This window comes from Zea mays, chromosome 1 (assembly GCF_902167145.1).
Source record: "Zea mays cultivar B73 chromosome 1, Zm-B73-REFERENCE-NAM-5.0, whole genome shotgun sequence".
Taxonomy (NCBI): domain Eukaryota; kingdom Viridiplantae; phylum Streptophyta; class Magnoliopsida; order Poales; family Poaceae; genus Zea; species Zea mays.
Window position 1 is genome coordinate 270,271,461 of NC_050096.1, and position 15,764 is coordinate 270,287,224.

Here is a 15,764-nt window from a genome sequence, read left to right on the forward strand (position 1 = left end):
GGTCACTTTAATTTATTGAATGTTCTGATTGGTACAATGAATATGGTAAGACACATGTTTTAGACATGACCACTGTATTATGTTGTGTTTTAGTTGTGTCTTATACTTGGAGTACGGTGCAGTTGTATCTAGGTTGTATATGCCCTCGTGGCCTCATCCGTTTTCCCACTCGCTTGCTGGGAATAGAAACCGTCACCCCAGTCCCCATACCACACCACCACCGCGGCACACACAAACCAACCACAGGCAATAAACACTAAACAGCTCCCACTCCCAGTAAATTTCTCGTCTCCCAATCTCCGATTCGAGGAAGCCGGAGGAGGGGATTTCGAGCCGCGGAATCGGGACATTAGAGTGGCCCTCACCCGGCGCTGGAATTGCCGAGAGGGACTGGGTTGGAGTGGAGTTCGGGAGGTGTGAGAGAAGGCGGCGATGGGGCGGCTGTTCCTGATGCACCTGGACGGCAACGTCTACAGCTGCAAGCACTGCAGGACCCAGCTCGGCGTTGCCAGCGACATCATCTCCAAGGTTCCTCTCGACCCTTCCGCGTCTCCTCGCTGCCAAAAAAAAAGAAAGAAGGAAAGAAGATTCCCAGCTGATTTTCGCCGTCCCCGCGGCGGATGTGTGTGGTGAGGCTGACAACAGCGCTTGCTTTTCTTGTTGTTTCGATTTCTTCCAGGCCTTCCACTGCAGGCACGGGAAGGCGTACCTCTTCCATAAGGTGTAAGTGGCCTCTTGCCTTTCTCTTTACTTTGCTCGTCGATTTCAGCGAAGGTTAGTTTGCGTGCGCGGTGCGCTCATAGATGAGTGTAATTTGGGGAAATGCAGCGCCCTCAGCAGAATGTGTCTGGCTTCGGCCATTGTGAATCTGTCAGCCGGTTAGTTATGCTCATAGTAGCGCTAATCTGATGTTTAATAAGCCAAGATAGATAGATACTACACCAATTAGCGGTGGCGTGCGGCAGTTTTCCGTCAGTGGGAGTCTTGTCTATTCCTTTCTAACCAGGAGAAACTCGGCCACTCGGGAAAGAGACCCTAAAGCCACTATTTGGATAAGGAATACAAAAGGACCTCATTTTAAATTATAAACTCTACTAAATTATCAGTATATAGTTTGCATTGCGTGGGTATACAACTATATGTTATACCGCCCACCCAATAGACAAATATCAAAGTCTTAATCATCTATATGGAATAAATGGATAAGAATCCACGAGACATGGAGCCTATTTGGTTCAGCTTTTTTCTGACCAGCTTTTCCGAGAATCTAGCTGTGGGGAGAATCTGGCTGTGTAGAGAATCTGAGTATCATTAGAATTACGTGCGGAGAAAGATAAAGTTGTTAATGGGGCTCAGGATCTATAAAGTGACGGATTGCTACTATTGCGACGACTCAACCGATTATATGTTTATGTTGATTTTGAATGGTTTTTACCCAAACGAATTTTATAGAAGCTGGCTGAAAAGCTAAGTGTTTGGCAGTCCGCAGCAGCTTTTGATGTCCACAAGCTGCGAAAAGCTGAAACAAACAGGGGCATGATGCAGTGGTTTCGGCCTCCCCCACACCCGCATTTTTTTCTTCTGTTATTCTTTTCTTTCTAGGGTGCGCTGGATATGCTAGAGGCACAATCTTCAGACTTACCTTTTCCCTGAGAAATCTTTCTGGTGATATAGTAGTAGTTGGCATGGGTTCTTATTATTAGCGTTGCTGGATTTTTTTCTTCCAGCACCTTATGTCTTAACAACTGCCCCATAGTTCAACATTATTCCATATCATTTTGCCCTTCCTCGGCAAGTAATTTAAAGTGTTGTTGAGTGGACCTCAATGCAATGCATATGCTTGCGGTTCATGTCAGATACCAATTCTAGACAGGTAGAGGTAGTTTAGTTCCAAACAATAACACTGCTACTCAAGTGGTCAGCACTGTTCTTAAGGTGTCGCCTAGGCGTCCGGGCGGTGGTCTAACGCCTAGGCGCCTTGCCCGCCTAGGCGTCGCCTAGGCGCCGCCTAGACGTCCAGGCGGTGCTCCAACGCCTTGGACCGCCTTAGGCCTTGTTCGGTTATTGATATTACATGTGTATTGGAGTGTATTGGGTGGGATTGGGATGTATTTTGACTTGTTATGGATTTAAACCGGCTCAATCCCACCCAATACATGTGGATTATCACCAAAACGAACAAGCCCTTACCGCTTTAAAAACCATGGTGGTCACTGGTCAGTGAACCTGGAGTTTTGATCCTACTTTTGTTCCTAACCAAAAGTTAAGTCTAATCTTCTCTCCTGGTTGCTTCATATCTCATGCCATATAAATGTATCAGTACTTACTTTTCTTTGTCGAGAAAAGGAATTGCTGATGTGCACATAAAAATGTTCTTTTCTCTGGACTCAGCACACACGTTCTTAAGACAGCTTCATTTGGAAATAACTAATCATTATCTTCCATCACAAACCAGTTATGTAACTCATTTCCCATAGAAGCCCACTCTAAACTAGGGGACAGTTAAGCTAGGCACGTAGGCCTGATCTCAGGCAGATCTCTACATTACCAAATTCTCTGATACTGAATTATTGTCAGACCAGAGCTTCTGGTGCGGCAAAAAACCAATGTACGTGGCTTGGACAACTTGATGACCTCTTGCCAACAAGAGGTCAAAATTTGGTAGTTGGTGATTCGATATCAAAACACTTCATTAGCTCCAATATTATGCATTTCACTGTTTGGTATTACGGTGCAGCGTTTTCCAGAGATAAGTCATATTTCTTACAGTATTTTGTCAGACAGCAGATGTATCATTAACTCATGTCTGTTATACCCAGTGCCAATGTGACTTCTGGAGTAAAAGAAGATCGCATGATGATGACAGGAATGCATACTGTTTCTGATATCTTCTGTGTTGGCTGTGGATCCATCGTTGGATGGAAATATGTAAGATTTGCAACGGTTATTTCGTAGTGTTCTTCGTATATTGCCTTGCATCTATGTTTTTATGATGCTCTTCTCTAGGAGGCTGCTCATGAGAAGAGCCAGAGATACAAGGAAGGAAAGTTTATTCTGGAGAGGTGATGGACGCAACACTCTGTTCAAACAGACCTGTGACTTAGTTTGCAAAAGACCGCATTGAATATATTATTATTCTGGAATTGACTCACTAGAGGAAATTTGATTCTAAGCAGGTACAAGGTGTCGGGCCCTGACGGAAGCCAATACTGGATTCCACAAGATCCTCACTTGGGTGGAAGCGACGCCGATGATATATGAAGCGCAAGTCAACAAGTTCAAGCCTGCTGTTCGTCGCCTCCCCTGTAGATAACCTGGGTGTTTTTGCTCTTTAGTCAGCCGGGATTGCTCCCATTGAAATAATCCCCGGCATAAATTATTGTTGTTCTTGATGACATGATCATATCCTTCCTATTGCCCTTGGAAGTTGTTGGATGTTTCTATTGTATATGCGTAACCGGTGTTGCTTATAAGTTCATCGAGTTGTATGCCAAGCGCTAATGACCAAATAATTAAAGTTTGTTAATTGTCTGATCGACCCGGGTGTCATGCTGGGACTGAAGGTATGTGCAGATCTGCATTATAGTGTGTTCGGTTCCAAGGTACTAAATAACCAAATAACCAATGTTAATTGCACTCCTGTTTTAAAGATGCACTGTGGACCGCTGCTATCACGTCTACTGTGGGCCTGTTTGGTAGTGGTAAATTTGGAGTTTTTTGCTATTTTGGTATTCAAAACTAAACGCTTCTCACTAATGGTACTCTTAATATTAGATTATTTATAATAGTACTTTCAAGTGGAGTGTTTTGCTAAAATAGTATTTAGGGTGCTTTAATTCTTTTTATTTTTCTTTTCAGTTTTTTGTTTCCAGAATTGACCATTTTACCCCTGCTTAATGTAAGAGGAACCCTGCGCGTCATCCCTTGCTTAATCTTCCAGTTTTTTATACCTGTTCAGGTGCGGTGCACCGAATGTTTACCCTGGGCGTCGCCCTTCTTAATGACATGTGGTCTTTACTCTGTGTTAATTTTTTTGTGTGAGATTATTTTGTGCTTCTCAGAAGTGAATTAGTTTGATGAACTCAATTTGCTAGCAACATTCAGTTGATCAATTTGTTAGGAATATTCACTTGAACCATACATATATATACACACATATGTTCTTTGTCTGAGGTGATATGATCTTTAAAATTTATTGATGTTGGTGCAGCGTGCAATGTGAATTTGCTCTTTAGTTGAGGTAAAGCAGAGCGTGCACTAGTCTGAATTTGCCCTTTAGTTTATATAAAGTAGAAGCACCAGCATACTGAACTTTTCATCAACTAAAGAGCGTGCATATAATTCAGTTGATGTTCTTAGTACACATATCAGCCTACTGAACCGAACATCTTGGGTATTGCACAAATGTTCTGAAGCAGGGTTATAGAGGAAAAAACATCAAGCATCAACCGGTGTGTTGCAAGTTCTTTACCCTGGTTCATTTATGTGAATCAAGCGATCAGAGAAGCACGAACCCAATAAAAGTGTTTCTCTAGTAGATTAAGCAGGGGTAGAATGGTCAATTCCAGAAGCAAAAAACTGAAAACAAATATAAAAAGAGTTAAAAGTACCCTAAATACCATTTTAGCAAAACATTTTACTTAAAAGTACTATTATAAATAATCTAATATTAAGAGTACCATTAGGGAGAAGCGTTTAGTTTTGAATACCAAAATAGCAAAAAACTCAATTTGGTAGAGTAATTCCATAGTAGAGTGCAGGCTTGTTTGGTACAGTTTCATGATAAAGTCCCGCTTCTAAATTCATAGTTTTCGCTCCTTAGAATGTGTCAAAATTCTTAGTTTTCGCCTTTTTGAATGTGTCAAAATTATTAGTTTCCGCTCTTTATAAGGGCTTGTTCGGTTAGCTCTCAATCCATGTGGATTGAGTGAGATTGAGTTGGTTTAAATCCCAAGCAAATCAAATTTCTTCTTAATTTTTTCCAATCCCATCCAATTCATAAGTAACGGGATTAACCGAACAAGGCCTAACATGTCAAAAGTCAGTTGTCCCTTCCAAATTCTTAGTTGTCGCTACTTAGAATGTATCAAAAACCAGAGATGCATGAAAGCGTTACACCTTATGGGTTGATTTGGTGATAAGGGGATCACGGGAGGATTTGGGGGGATTGAGGGGGAAATAAACTAATTTCCCCCTCAATCCCCTCCAATCCTCCTGGGATCCCGGGTCACCAAATCAACCCTATAGGACCAATTATTTATATGTAGGTGTCTCTGTATTTATGTGTATGATTTAATCCTTTATACATGAGTCAGTTGAAAACATGCCACTCAAATTTTTGAAAATTGGAAACTAGTTCATTTTCATGCCACTCCATGGCATCAAAATGAACTAGTCATCTAATTTTGTAGAAGTTAAGCAGCATGTATACAATTGTTCCTATATTAATATACTGTACAACTAGGACTTCTACACACTTGATCTATGACTTAACCTAGAAAATCTGTCGTATAAGAAAGGAATTGGCCTAGACACATATCTTAACAGCCCCCTCAATCACTAGTTTCATAGCACCCTCAATCACTACTTTAACAATCTCCCAGATCACTACTTTTCCAAGTCAAGATCGTACTAGAAGTTTTTTAGCTCACGCATCAAAAAAAAAATGGTGAATTCAGCAACAACTAGATTTCCAGTGGGTATAAAATAGTATCAAGAAGTTTCTTTGTAATCCTTTGTCTCATAAAACGATAATCTTTAGTTCTAACATGAAACACAAAATTGGTAGACATACTTTGCTTCCATATTTTTGCACCGCAGATGCTCTGTCTTTGGACTTTTCAATCTTTAACTCCTTTGATAGGATTTTAATCCACATGACCTCTGTTGTACCAATTGGCAAAGCCTTGTACTCTGTTTTAGTATTGGATCTCGATAGTGGCATGTTTTCTTGCACTGTAACAGATGAGATTGTGCCTCTAAAATACAACAAAGCCTTACGTAGATCTTCTATCATTTAAACAACCTGCCCAACCTGCATCTAAAATATACACTTACTATGAAAAGACAACTTGGGTAGATTTAACCTGACTTTTGAACTTAATTTGAAATACCATAGAATCCTCTAGACTCCAGCCTAATAAATAGTAGTAGGAGCATGTAAAAACTAACGTGCTTTATTGATCGAGAAGGTTATATCGGACCTTGTTAATGTGAGGTATTGCAAGGCTCGTACCACACTCATGTTCCATGGTAGGAGGTCCATGATCTAGCACTATGAGATCTATTTCTTCCTGCACAACAATGAGACTAAGACCAAGCATAGTAAAATTATTGGCCATATTAGAACCCTAGTTATTGTCTCTAGAAGATGAGAAAGGAATCAAGCTAGAGAAGAGAACCTAGTGATAATGATTCATCCAAGGTGAGATCGAGTGATCTCTAGTGTTTTGCAATAAGTTGTTGCATTTAGTGGCACAAGTGATCATATTAAGTTGTGAGATTCTTGTTACTCTTTGTTTGTTGCCACCTAGACGGCTTGGGACAATAGAAGATTGTTGAGCGTCTTTGGTGATTGTTGTCGGCTTAGATCATCATATTGTAACAAGGGATGGCAACGGGTACATATCCGTCGGGTAGTCCTACTTCATATATACTCGTACCGACCAATAAAAATCATACTTGCTACAATATCTATACCCGCTCGTAGGTATGAAATTATACCTGTACCCATACTCGTGCGGGTAAAAAAACTCGTCAGATAACCCATACTCGATTATATACCCACTAGACATATTAAATAGCACAAATCTAATGATATAAGGCACAATTAAAATAATAAATTATCAAATATGAGTAAAAAAAGGCATGGAAAAAAATAAATAACATTGGAACGTGCAAGTTAACATTATTTTTGTCAATATATGCTTATTATGTGTGCTTAATTGAGTAGGACTGTCGTGGTTTCTGAAACCGGAGGACAATAAGATTTGGTTTAGGGTTTAGGGTTTAGGGATGTTAGCGCAGACTCACTCCGAATGGTGAGCTACTGGGGCTCGAAGGTGAATCTGAGGCGAAAGGCTTATACTGGTTCAGGCCAGAGCTCTAGTTCAGACAGTGTTGACAGTGGTATTACTTGAAGCGTGTTACAGTTGGGTGCTTGTGGAAAGCTGCGGGATGTCTCTGTATAGGGGTTGTCTTGCCCTTTTATAGCTCAAGGGTACTTGCTCTTTTATAGCTCAAGGGTAGACGTTACAATGAGAACTTGTATTCTACTGGGGAGGAGTTCAACCTCCTCCTTCTAGACCTCGTAGCCCCTATAGTCTCGTCTACTGGGTCGCGCTTCTAGGCCTCGTAGCCCCTATGGAGTCGTTTGAGGGTCGTGCGCCGCCGTACCTCTGGTATGGCATCGTGTCCCGTCCGCCTTCATATAACCACTCTGATTTAGACAAGGCGGTGCTTGGTGATCCTGTTGAGTCAACTCAAATTGTGGTTTAGGGATGTCTTCAGTACAACTTCATCTGTCGTCATCCCCTTACCGTCACCTTTCCTCATGCGTAGGCGTATGCCTGGTACCGTGTATTACCCTGTCCCCTCCTATGTATGGGTCACTGTAGAGACCCCCGATGTTGAGGTCTTTGCGACTGGGGTTGTCTGGTCCCACTGGTCAGCGGAGATACGTATCCGGCATCGTGCTTGACAGAGACTCTTCGGTGTTGGATTTATAGGCTACACCCAATTGAGAAATTCAATTAAATCCTAGAAAAATCTCAAAAGCCCATGTATGGGTATGGTGGAACTATTAGTATCATATTGCTAGTCCAAGTGGAGTGAACTAGTTTAAATATGGAGGCTATACTCACTCACCAAGTCATGGATGAGAGGAGAGAGTGTGGAAAACCACACGTGCGTGCGCTCGCTCGCCTCGTCTCGTCGCGGTTCGTGGGCCGTCTTTGGGAGGCCTTCGACCCTTTGTTCCAGGTATCCGACATCAGCCCCGAGCCTCGAAAGGTGTATAGTTAAGCACGAGTGCGAAAAAATGTGTACGGAGTCCTTTTGCGCTCGCTGCTGGAGATAGCTTTAAGGAGAGCATTCAAACAACCCCATATATAACAAATGAAGTTCGAGCATGATCACTCCTACTCATCTAGACAAATAACATGGTCGGTTCTGCTCATCTAAAGAAATAACTCATCAAACGTACGTAAGTGGGGAATAGTGGTGTGAATGAGGTGGCGTTTGTCCGCTGGTCAGCAAATTGGGACCAATCGATTAGTCTTCAGTCCTCGACCAATTACGATACGATCATACGTTGATGACCATCAGCGAGGAGAATACCCATTTGTGCCCTTGCCGAGCTCACCGGTCTTGGCGATGTCGACGCCATCTCGGTCGAAGTCGAAGGTACGCTTCAAGTCAACCGTTTGGGACTGTGGGTGTGGCCGTGTGGGGGTATATTCGGTATTCCGCTGCAACGCACTCTCTCGACCCAACGACGAGATCACGACTCACGAGACGTCGTTGTCGACTTGTCGTTGGACACCAAGCAAACCAGGTCCTCGCTCGGTTTGGTTTGCTTACCACTCCGTCCTAGCAGCACGGTCCTCGATTCTTCCGATCGCTCCGGCAGGGCACACACCGAAGAAGGTGGTTAGCGGCCTAGCGCCGCCGAAGAAAGTATGGCAGCAGCCACCACGCCTGAGGAGAACGCCGCCGCCGCGGCCGCCGTGGACGCCATCACTGAGACGACCAATCGCTTCACCGTCAACACGGACGCCGCCGGTGCCGGTCCTCTCAAGCTCGACGACGTGGACGGCAACGTCTACAGCTGCAAGCGCTGCGGCACACTCCTCGCCGTCGCCGACGACATCGTCTCCAAGGTCCGTCGTGTCGTGTTCTCTCGCTTTCTTTAATTGGGCGCGTCTTCCAGCACGAGCGCACGCGAAATTCCTAAGCTAATTTCGGCGTCGCGGCGAATGCGATGACGGATGATGGGAATCGATGTCTTGATTTTCAGAGCTTCCATTGCAAGAACGGGAAGGCTTACCTCTTCGATAATGTGTAAGTGACCTTCCGACCTCTTTCTCTTTGTACATATTCCCAATTATTGTATTTTTATCTTGTCTTAATTAATATTAATAGTCAGAGGTCTTTAAGATAGCCTACTACGTATTAAGTGGTGTTTGGTTTCTAGGGACTAATTTTTAGTCTCCACATTTTATTCCATTTTAGTTTTAAAATTGCCAAATATAAAAACTAAAACTTTATTCTAGTTTCTATATTTGACAATTTATAGTCTAAAATGGAATAAAATGATGGAACTAAATATTAGTCCCTACAAACCAAACACCCCTTTAATCCTCACGATATATGGCTGAAAATATAATAAAATCGTGCGAAGGAAAGAAAAATCTAAATGAACGGCAATGAAGGCAAGCCAGTTTTTTTTTATTTTGATGAAAATGAAGGGGTCGCTATAGCTTTCGGTGGTAACCAGGCATTATTCTTTCTAGATCCTAGGCCATGTTGGAGCACAAATTGATGCTAGTATAAGCTAATAAGCTTGACGCTTTTGGATCTAAATTGATTATTATTGATGTTTAATCCATTCAATGACTGCGTTGAGCTACTTCAGCAGTTTCTTTTTCATTGGCATCCTAATAATAAAATAATCTTTTCGCCAGAACTTTCAAAAGACTGAACTTATATATATAGTAGGAAGTCGAAACTATTTAAATAAATTCTATGTTTTCTCTAGGTGAGTCATAATGTTCGCAGTGTTGCTTTCCATGTAATTTTCATATAGCTGCTTCCGGCTAGTCTGAAAGATTTAGGTTGTGGGGTTTAGCCTCCCTTTGAGGGCTAATTTGGTGACAAGGGAATCACGAGGGATTGGAGGAGATTGAGGGGGAAATTCAATCCCCCCGTGACCCATCCCCCTCAATCCCTTGTGATCCCTGATTACCAAATCAACTCTGAGTGTGCTCGGATGTGGCTTGTCCGGTTTCAGACCGTTGTTTGTTCTCTCTAAACTCTTTCCCCTTAATTGATGGATAGAGATCTTGCCATTTTCGTTCAAAAAAATATATATATCAGCCCCCATAAACCAGGGACATGTGCCGGTGCCTGAACTTGCTTATGTTACTTATGCCCAGTGTCAATGTAACCGTTGGAGAGAAAGAAGACCGCATGACGATCACAGGGATGTATTCCGTTTCTGATATTTTTTGTGTTGGCTGCGGAGAGATTGTTGGATGGAAATACGTAAGATTTATAATGATGATTTGTCAATATATATATATAACATGCTCTAGTTTTGTCTATCGCCTGGACTTCTAAGTTGTATATATGATGCATGGTGTATCTACTCAGGAGGCTGCACATGAGAGGAGCCAGAAATACAAGGAAGGAAAATTTGTTCTCGAGAGGTGATCATATATATATATATATCTGATATCCTGTATTTCATGATCTATAGTAAATCATATATTACGACTTGTTTTGAGCCTATGGTTCACTTTATTAGTAAACGAAATTTCAATCTTAAGCAGGTACCAGTTGCTTGGAGCAGAATGAAGACTTGACCGCCGAGTGCTATACACGGTGCTCGGTGGCTGGCTGGAAGAGAGACTAGTGATGCATACTGCATATAACTTTCTTACCGTGTGGATATATGAATTTTAATACGATTCGACAAGCTTAAACTCGTCTGTGGACCCTGTAATAACCGATCCCTCCTGCCATGTTCTTGAGGCCGGGTGCTGTGACTTCATATATACATTAATTATGTATGTATAGACATGGATGTTTGTTGTATGTATGTGTAGACCGTACTAGTTGTGTGATTGTGTCAAGTTCTATGGCGATGATGTGGATGCGTGTATGTATATGTGTATGTCTATTTTTGTTTTCGCCCTTGCCCTTCACAAATCACAACCAACTGCTGACTATTGTTCATCGTCCAGCCAGTTTTATGGTAGAGAAAATGAGCCGTCAACCCCCCGAAGCGGCCCAGCCCAATGTGCGGGATCGGGCTAGGAACATCAGACATGACGTTGAGTGAGATCGCCATCACCATCACGTCCTTGGCGAACTTAGCCCAATGTGTGGGATTTGGTAGGAAGAGCAAATAATAAGGGCCTTGGGTCGTGTTGCCTCCTATGGCAAGGACTTGCAGGAAAAATATGATAGCTATAGCTAGGGTCAGTATCACCGCTCCTATCTGTCACGCAGGCCAGAATGCCAGCTATCCAAGTGTTGCTGGCGAAATGCTTCGAGCCATCATCACCCGTCAGTGGGACGGACCTGCGCACCGCCGTCTAAACACATGACATGATGACTGACTTCTCTCTGGGGTTCGCGAGCTTGCCGCGTCGCTACTGCCGGGCGCGCGGGGCGCCTGTCTACTACTCTACCCACCACAGCCCACAGCCACAGGAGTTCGCGCACGGCCCTGGGACTGGGACTGGGACCACCGGCGCGCCGCGCCATCCGGCCATCCCATCATGCGGCGTGCGGGTCGCGGCGCACGGGCGGAACCCACCTACAGTACACTACACGGTTCCTCAAAGTCAAAGGCCCTCCCCGCTGGTGAAAACCGCGCACGTCCCCGTACAGAGACGCCCGATCGGCTTCGCTGGGCCAGGAGGACAAGCGGACGCGAGCGTCGGAGATTTCGAGAAGCGCGGAAAGGGACGCGCACTCGGGCGGCTGCTTGTCGTGCTACTGCTAGGTAGTCCTGCGCTACAGGACTCGACGTGGGGATCCTGTCGGGTTCGGTAGCCAGTGCCGTGCCAGGCCCAGCCAGCGGGCGAGCGTCGTGCTGGTGATGGAGTCATGGACCAAGTAGGCGAACACAGACACGTACTATATACGTACGAAACGTAGTGCGTAAATCATATCTGACCACGTTTGAAACACCGAGTAAAAAAAAACTTACGGAGCGTTTGGATTCCTTGACAAGCTTATTTTCTAGATGGAGAATGTATATACAAGAAAATCACGTATTTTTTAGAAAAGTTCTATATTTAAATAGCAGGTCATATTTGACAACAGGAGTACCACATATAGGAAGAGGAAGAATTCCATCAACGAGTTAATAATGCATGACCAGATTTTCAATCCGGAGGACAAATAGCTGGCCATGTTTGATTATTTTGAGTAGCTCCTTCGTAATGCTAGCAAGAGGAGTTGTTCCCTCAGCCTGAATTTCTTTCATCACGCATGGAGTGGACCTCGTCGAAGTAGGAGTCGATGGAGCTCTCATCTGAATCCTACTCCCTTCCAACATGTGCCTCGCCGCCCTTCTTCTTGTGGTAGAATCTCTTCTTCTCCATTTTTTTTCTTTCCCTTCTTGTCCTTGTCCCTATCATTATAGTCCTCCCCCTCTTGGAATGTGGTTTGTAGTACTTCCCCTTCCGTTACTTGATGATTTGTTGGAAGCTCTTGATAATGGTCATCTCTTCATTGTCAAGCTTGGAGGTATCGATTTGAAGCCCCTTGGTTGGTGTAGTTTCCTCCTTTTCTTCTATTACCTTGAATGCAACGGGTTGTGGCTCGATAGTAGAGGTGGCGCCATGATCCATGTTCCCGATGTGCTTAAAGTCTTTGACCATAAGTTCAAAGCTCACAAACTTACTGATCACCTCGTCGGGAGACATCTCTTCGTACCTAGCGTTCTCACGAACTAATTGCACTTGTGTAGGGTTATGAAAGATGAGTGACCTTAGGATGAGCTTGACGACTTCGTGGTCGTTCCACTTGGTTCTCTCAAGGTTGAAGACTTGGTTCACCATAGTCTTAAGTCAGTTGTACATAGCTTAGAGCTCTTCTCCTTTGTTGAGGATGAACCGTCCGAGCTCTCCCTCGATCATCTCTCTCTTGGTGATCTTGGTGACCCGGTCACCTTCATGCACCGTCTTAAGCACATCCCAAATCTCCTTTGTGCTCTTTAACCTTTACACCTTGTTATACTCCTTCCTACTTAAGGAAGCGAGGAGTATGGTGGTGGCTTGGGAGTTAAAGTGACGAATTTGGGTGGCCTCATCTGAATCATATTCTCATCTCCCACCTATGGACTTTGTGCACCAAACTCAATAATATCCCAAATACTTTCGTGGAGTGAGGTTAGGTGATGCCTCAATTTATCACTCCACATAGCATAATCCTCACCATCAAATTGAGGAGGTTCCCTAATGGAACAGAAAGCAGTTGAGAGCGTTTAGGAATGCGAGGATAGCAAAATGAAATTTGGTTACTCTTTTTGCGCTCTTGGCGCTTGGAGGAGGTCGATTCGGTACCCGATGTTGAAGGCGATGAAGAGTCTGTCTCGTAGTACACCACCTTCTTCATCTTCTTTTTGTTCTTGCCATCCTTCTTTTAAGACTTGGTGGAGCCAGTGGATTCTTCTTTTTGCTCTTTGTGCTTGTGCTTATCGCTGGAAGACTTTGTCTCCCTCGATGGCACCTTATCCGAAAGCTCGGGCATTCCTCCCAACGACACCTTCTCATTCTTGGCATGTTCATCCGACATCACTTTGAGTTGTTAGACTCTAATGAAGTGTAGGGCTCCGATACCAATTGAAAGTCGTCTATAGGGGGCGAATAGGTGACCCCTAAAATTTACAAACTTAAACACAAATTCAACCCTAGTTAGTGTTAGAACGAGAATAGAAACGATCAGAGTGTGGAGGAAATAGTTCTCTTTGCACAAGTTGCTCAAATGATTGTAGATTACTTTAGGGAGCAACTTAATTGATATGGAATAAAGTGCAAGTGAGAGAACTAGATAGATGAATGAGAGGAAGAACCAAATCGCAAATGAGGATCATGTAACACCTCAGGTGTTACCATGGCTAGAGCACACCTTGGCACTAAGGACTGTGATCATATGTGGTAGAGACTTAGGAAAACACATAAGAACTTGGAGATCATGTGTTAATCAAAGTTTGTTAATGACCTAAGAAGTATTACTCAAATCTTTGTACACTTACTACCTTGGATAAGAGGGGGGAAGTGTCGGTGTTTTGGGTCCGACCGCACACCCGGGGTTGCCCCTCAAGGTGCTTTTAGGAGTAGGACGGTGTCGACGACTGTAGCAAAATGGTTCGTGCCGATCGCACGAGGGACAATGGACAAGGTTTGCAGGTTCGGGCCGCTTAGAAGTGCGTAACACCCTACGTCCTGGTGAGTATACGAGCGTGGTTACAAGAGGATTCTCTGGATAGAGGGCACAGAGAATGTTTGTGGGTGGCTAAGTAGAGTAGGATTAATCGATCTGAAGGGGTGCCCCCTAGGCCTTATATACCCGGCCGTGGAGCATTACACATGTTATGATAGCAACAAGTAGCTGAAAGATAGTGAACTTCTTGAGCTTATCCCTACGTAACCTCCGCCGACTTATCCTTGTATGGTTCCGTTGCATGGGGGCTTTAGCGCGGGAAAGTCGGGTCTCTGTTTGTGATTCATTCGTTCGACGTTGTGGGCCGCCTGTGTTTGCACTAATCAGTTCCGCGTCCTCTTTATTGGTGGTCTTTCCCTAGGCCCACGAAAGAATGACCTTACGAACTATTGGGCCCTTGGGCTTTTCGTGAGGCCTTTTACTTCTTTAGTGGACCCAGGGGATATCTATCCCCCACAAGCCCCCGATCTTTGAGTTAATTTAGAGGTAATCAACTCAAAGATCCAAGGTCCAGAAAATGACTTCCTGCTGCCTCCTCTGGCTCTGATCACTCGTTCGACCAAAGTTTGGTTTTGTGCTTGTGCCTTAGAAATCGGCATTTTGGATTATAAGATTCTGGACTTCCTTGGGTGCACCGAAGGTGCACCCAATGGGTGTAGCCCCCGACCTTTGAGTAGATTTTAGAAGATAATCTACTCGAAGGTCTTCTCCGAAGATTCTCTCCATTCGCGCTCCTGCATCTCAGTTGAGGATTGATCTTTCCAATCTTGTTCTACGCCTTAGAGGTCGGCACTATATTGATTTAGAATGATAATCCATGGGGTGCACCGAAGGTGCACCCAATGGGTGTAGCCCCCGACCTTCAAGTGGATTTTTGAGGATAATCCACTCGAAGGTCTTCCTTCTGTGTCCTTTTGCTGAGAATTATCCTTTCTGCTTGTAAAAAATTGGCATGATGTCATCCGCGCTATGTCATCAGTTTTTATGCTTCAGAGGTCAGCATGTTTTTTGTCTTTTGCAGCCGAGTTCGCAATCCGTCCATATCTCGCTAGGTAGTGTAATTTATTTGCCCTGTGACTGATTGGACATTTGATGGACGTTCTCTGTCTAGTCTTCAAGTCATTTCTGTCGACCATATTTTGCACTCCACTAGCTATATTTGGCTTCCCTCTAACTCTTGTTGATATCTCATTTTTGTCTTGAGGTATTCACTGCACGCCCTGCACGGATGTGACCGTTTGAAAAATATACTGATAATTCCTGGGCGTCCCCCCCCCCAATGGGTGTGGGCAAGGGACGGCTTGGTACGCTGAGTGTTTTAGCATGGTTGCCTCTGAGTAGTAATGCGATGGGACGGCTAGTGTAATCATATCCTTTGCGCTGTTGACTGGAGTCCCAATGGGTGTAGTGTTGCATGAAACGGCGTCCGCCGCCTGACGTGTCTTCGGGTGGGTGGAAGTGCTTATTGAATGCCTTGCGACTGTTCAGTGACCGCGGTTAGAAGTGAGCGGTTGCCTTTCCCTTCTATAAATAACCCCTTTGCTTCTCTGGTTTCTTCGCATCTCTTCGTTGCTCTTTACTGCCTC

The 15,764-nt window shown here is 44.1% G+C and overlaps 2 protein-coding genes across 2 annotated transcripts; both read left to right on the top strand.

Moving 5' to 3' along the window:
* The first annotated feature begins 269 nt into the window (after nt 1–269).
* Nucleotides 270–3,534, top strand: LOC100282535 (protein yippee-like). Its single transcript, NM_001365059.1, has 5 exons — nt 270–528; nt 680–723; nt 2,820–2,928; nt 3,007–3,062; nt 3,177–3,534. The coding sequence occupies exons 1-5, from the start codon at nt 433–435 to the stop codon at nt 3,259–3,261; spliced, it is 390 nt and encodes a 129-aa protein (NP_001351988.1). The 5' UTR covers nt 270–432; the 3' UTR covers nt 3,262–3,534.
* Nucleotides 3,535–8,542: 5,008 nt separating this feature from the next.
* LOC100285476 (protein yippee-like) lies at nt 8,543–10,813 on the top strand. Its single transcript, NM_001158369.2, has 5 exons — nt 8,543–8,879; nt 9,017–9,060; nt 10,155–10,263; nt 10,372–10,427; nt 10,551–10,813. Exons 1-5 carry the CDS (start codon nt 8,679–8,681, stop codon nt 10,573–10,575), a joined length of 435 nt encoding a protein of 144 aa, NP_001151841.2. The 5' UTR covers nt 8,543–8,678; the 3' UTR covers nt 10,576–10,813.
* Nucleotides 10,814–15,764: the final 4,951 nt, after the last annotated feature.

Bases quoted from the DNA above. Each gene is read 5' to 3' on its own strand.
- LOC100285476 (NM_001158369.2), top strand. From the start codon at position 8,679: ATGGCAGCAGCCACCACGCCTGAGGAGAACGCCGCCGCCGCGGCCGCC. The intron at 10,264-10,371 runs GTAAGATTTATA...GTATCTACTCAG, and splicing joins AGATTGTTGGATGGAAATAC to GAGGCTGCACATGAGAGGAG. The intron at 10,428-10,550 runs GTGATCATATAT...AATCTTAAGCAG, and splicing joins GGAAAATTTGTTCTCGAGAG to GTACCAGTTGCTTGGAGCAG.
- LOC100282535 (NM_001365059.1), top strand. From the start codon at position 433: ATGGGGCGGCTGTTCCTGATGCACCTGGACGGCAACGTCTACAGCTGC. The intron at 529-679 runs GTTCCTCTCGAC...GATTTCTTCCAG, and splicing joins CCAGCGACATCATCTCCAAG to GCCTTCCACTGCAGGCACGG. The intron at 724-2,819 runs GTAAGTGGCCTC...TGTTATACCCAG, and splicing joins GCGTACCTCTTCCATAAGGT to TGCCAATGTGACTTCTGGAG.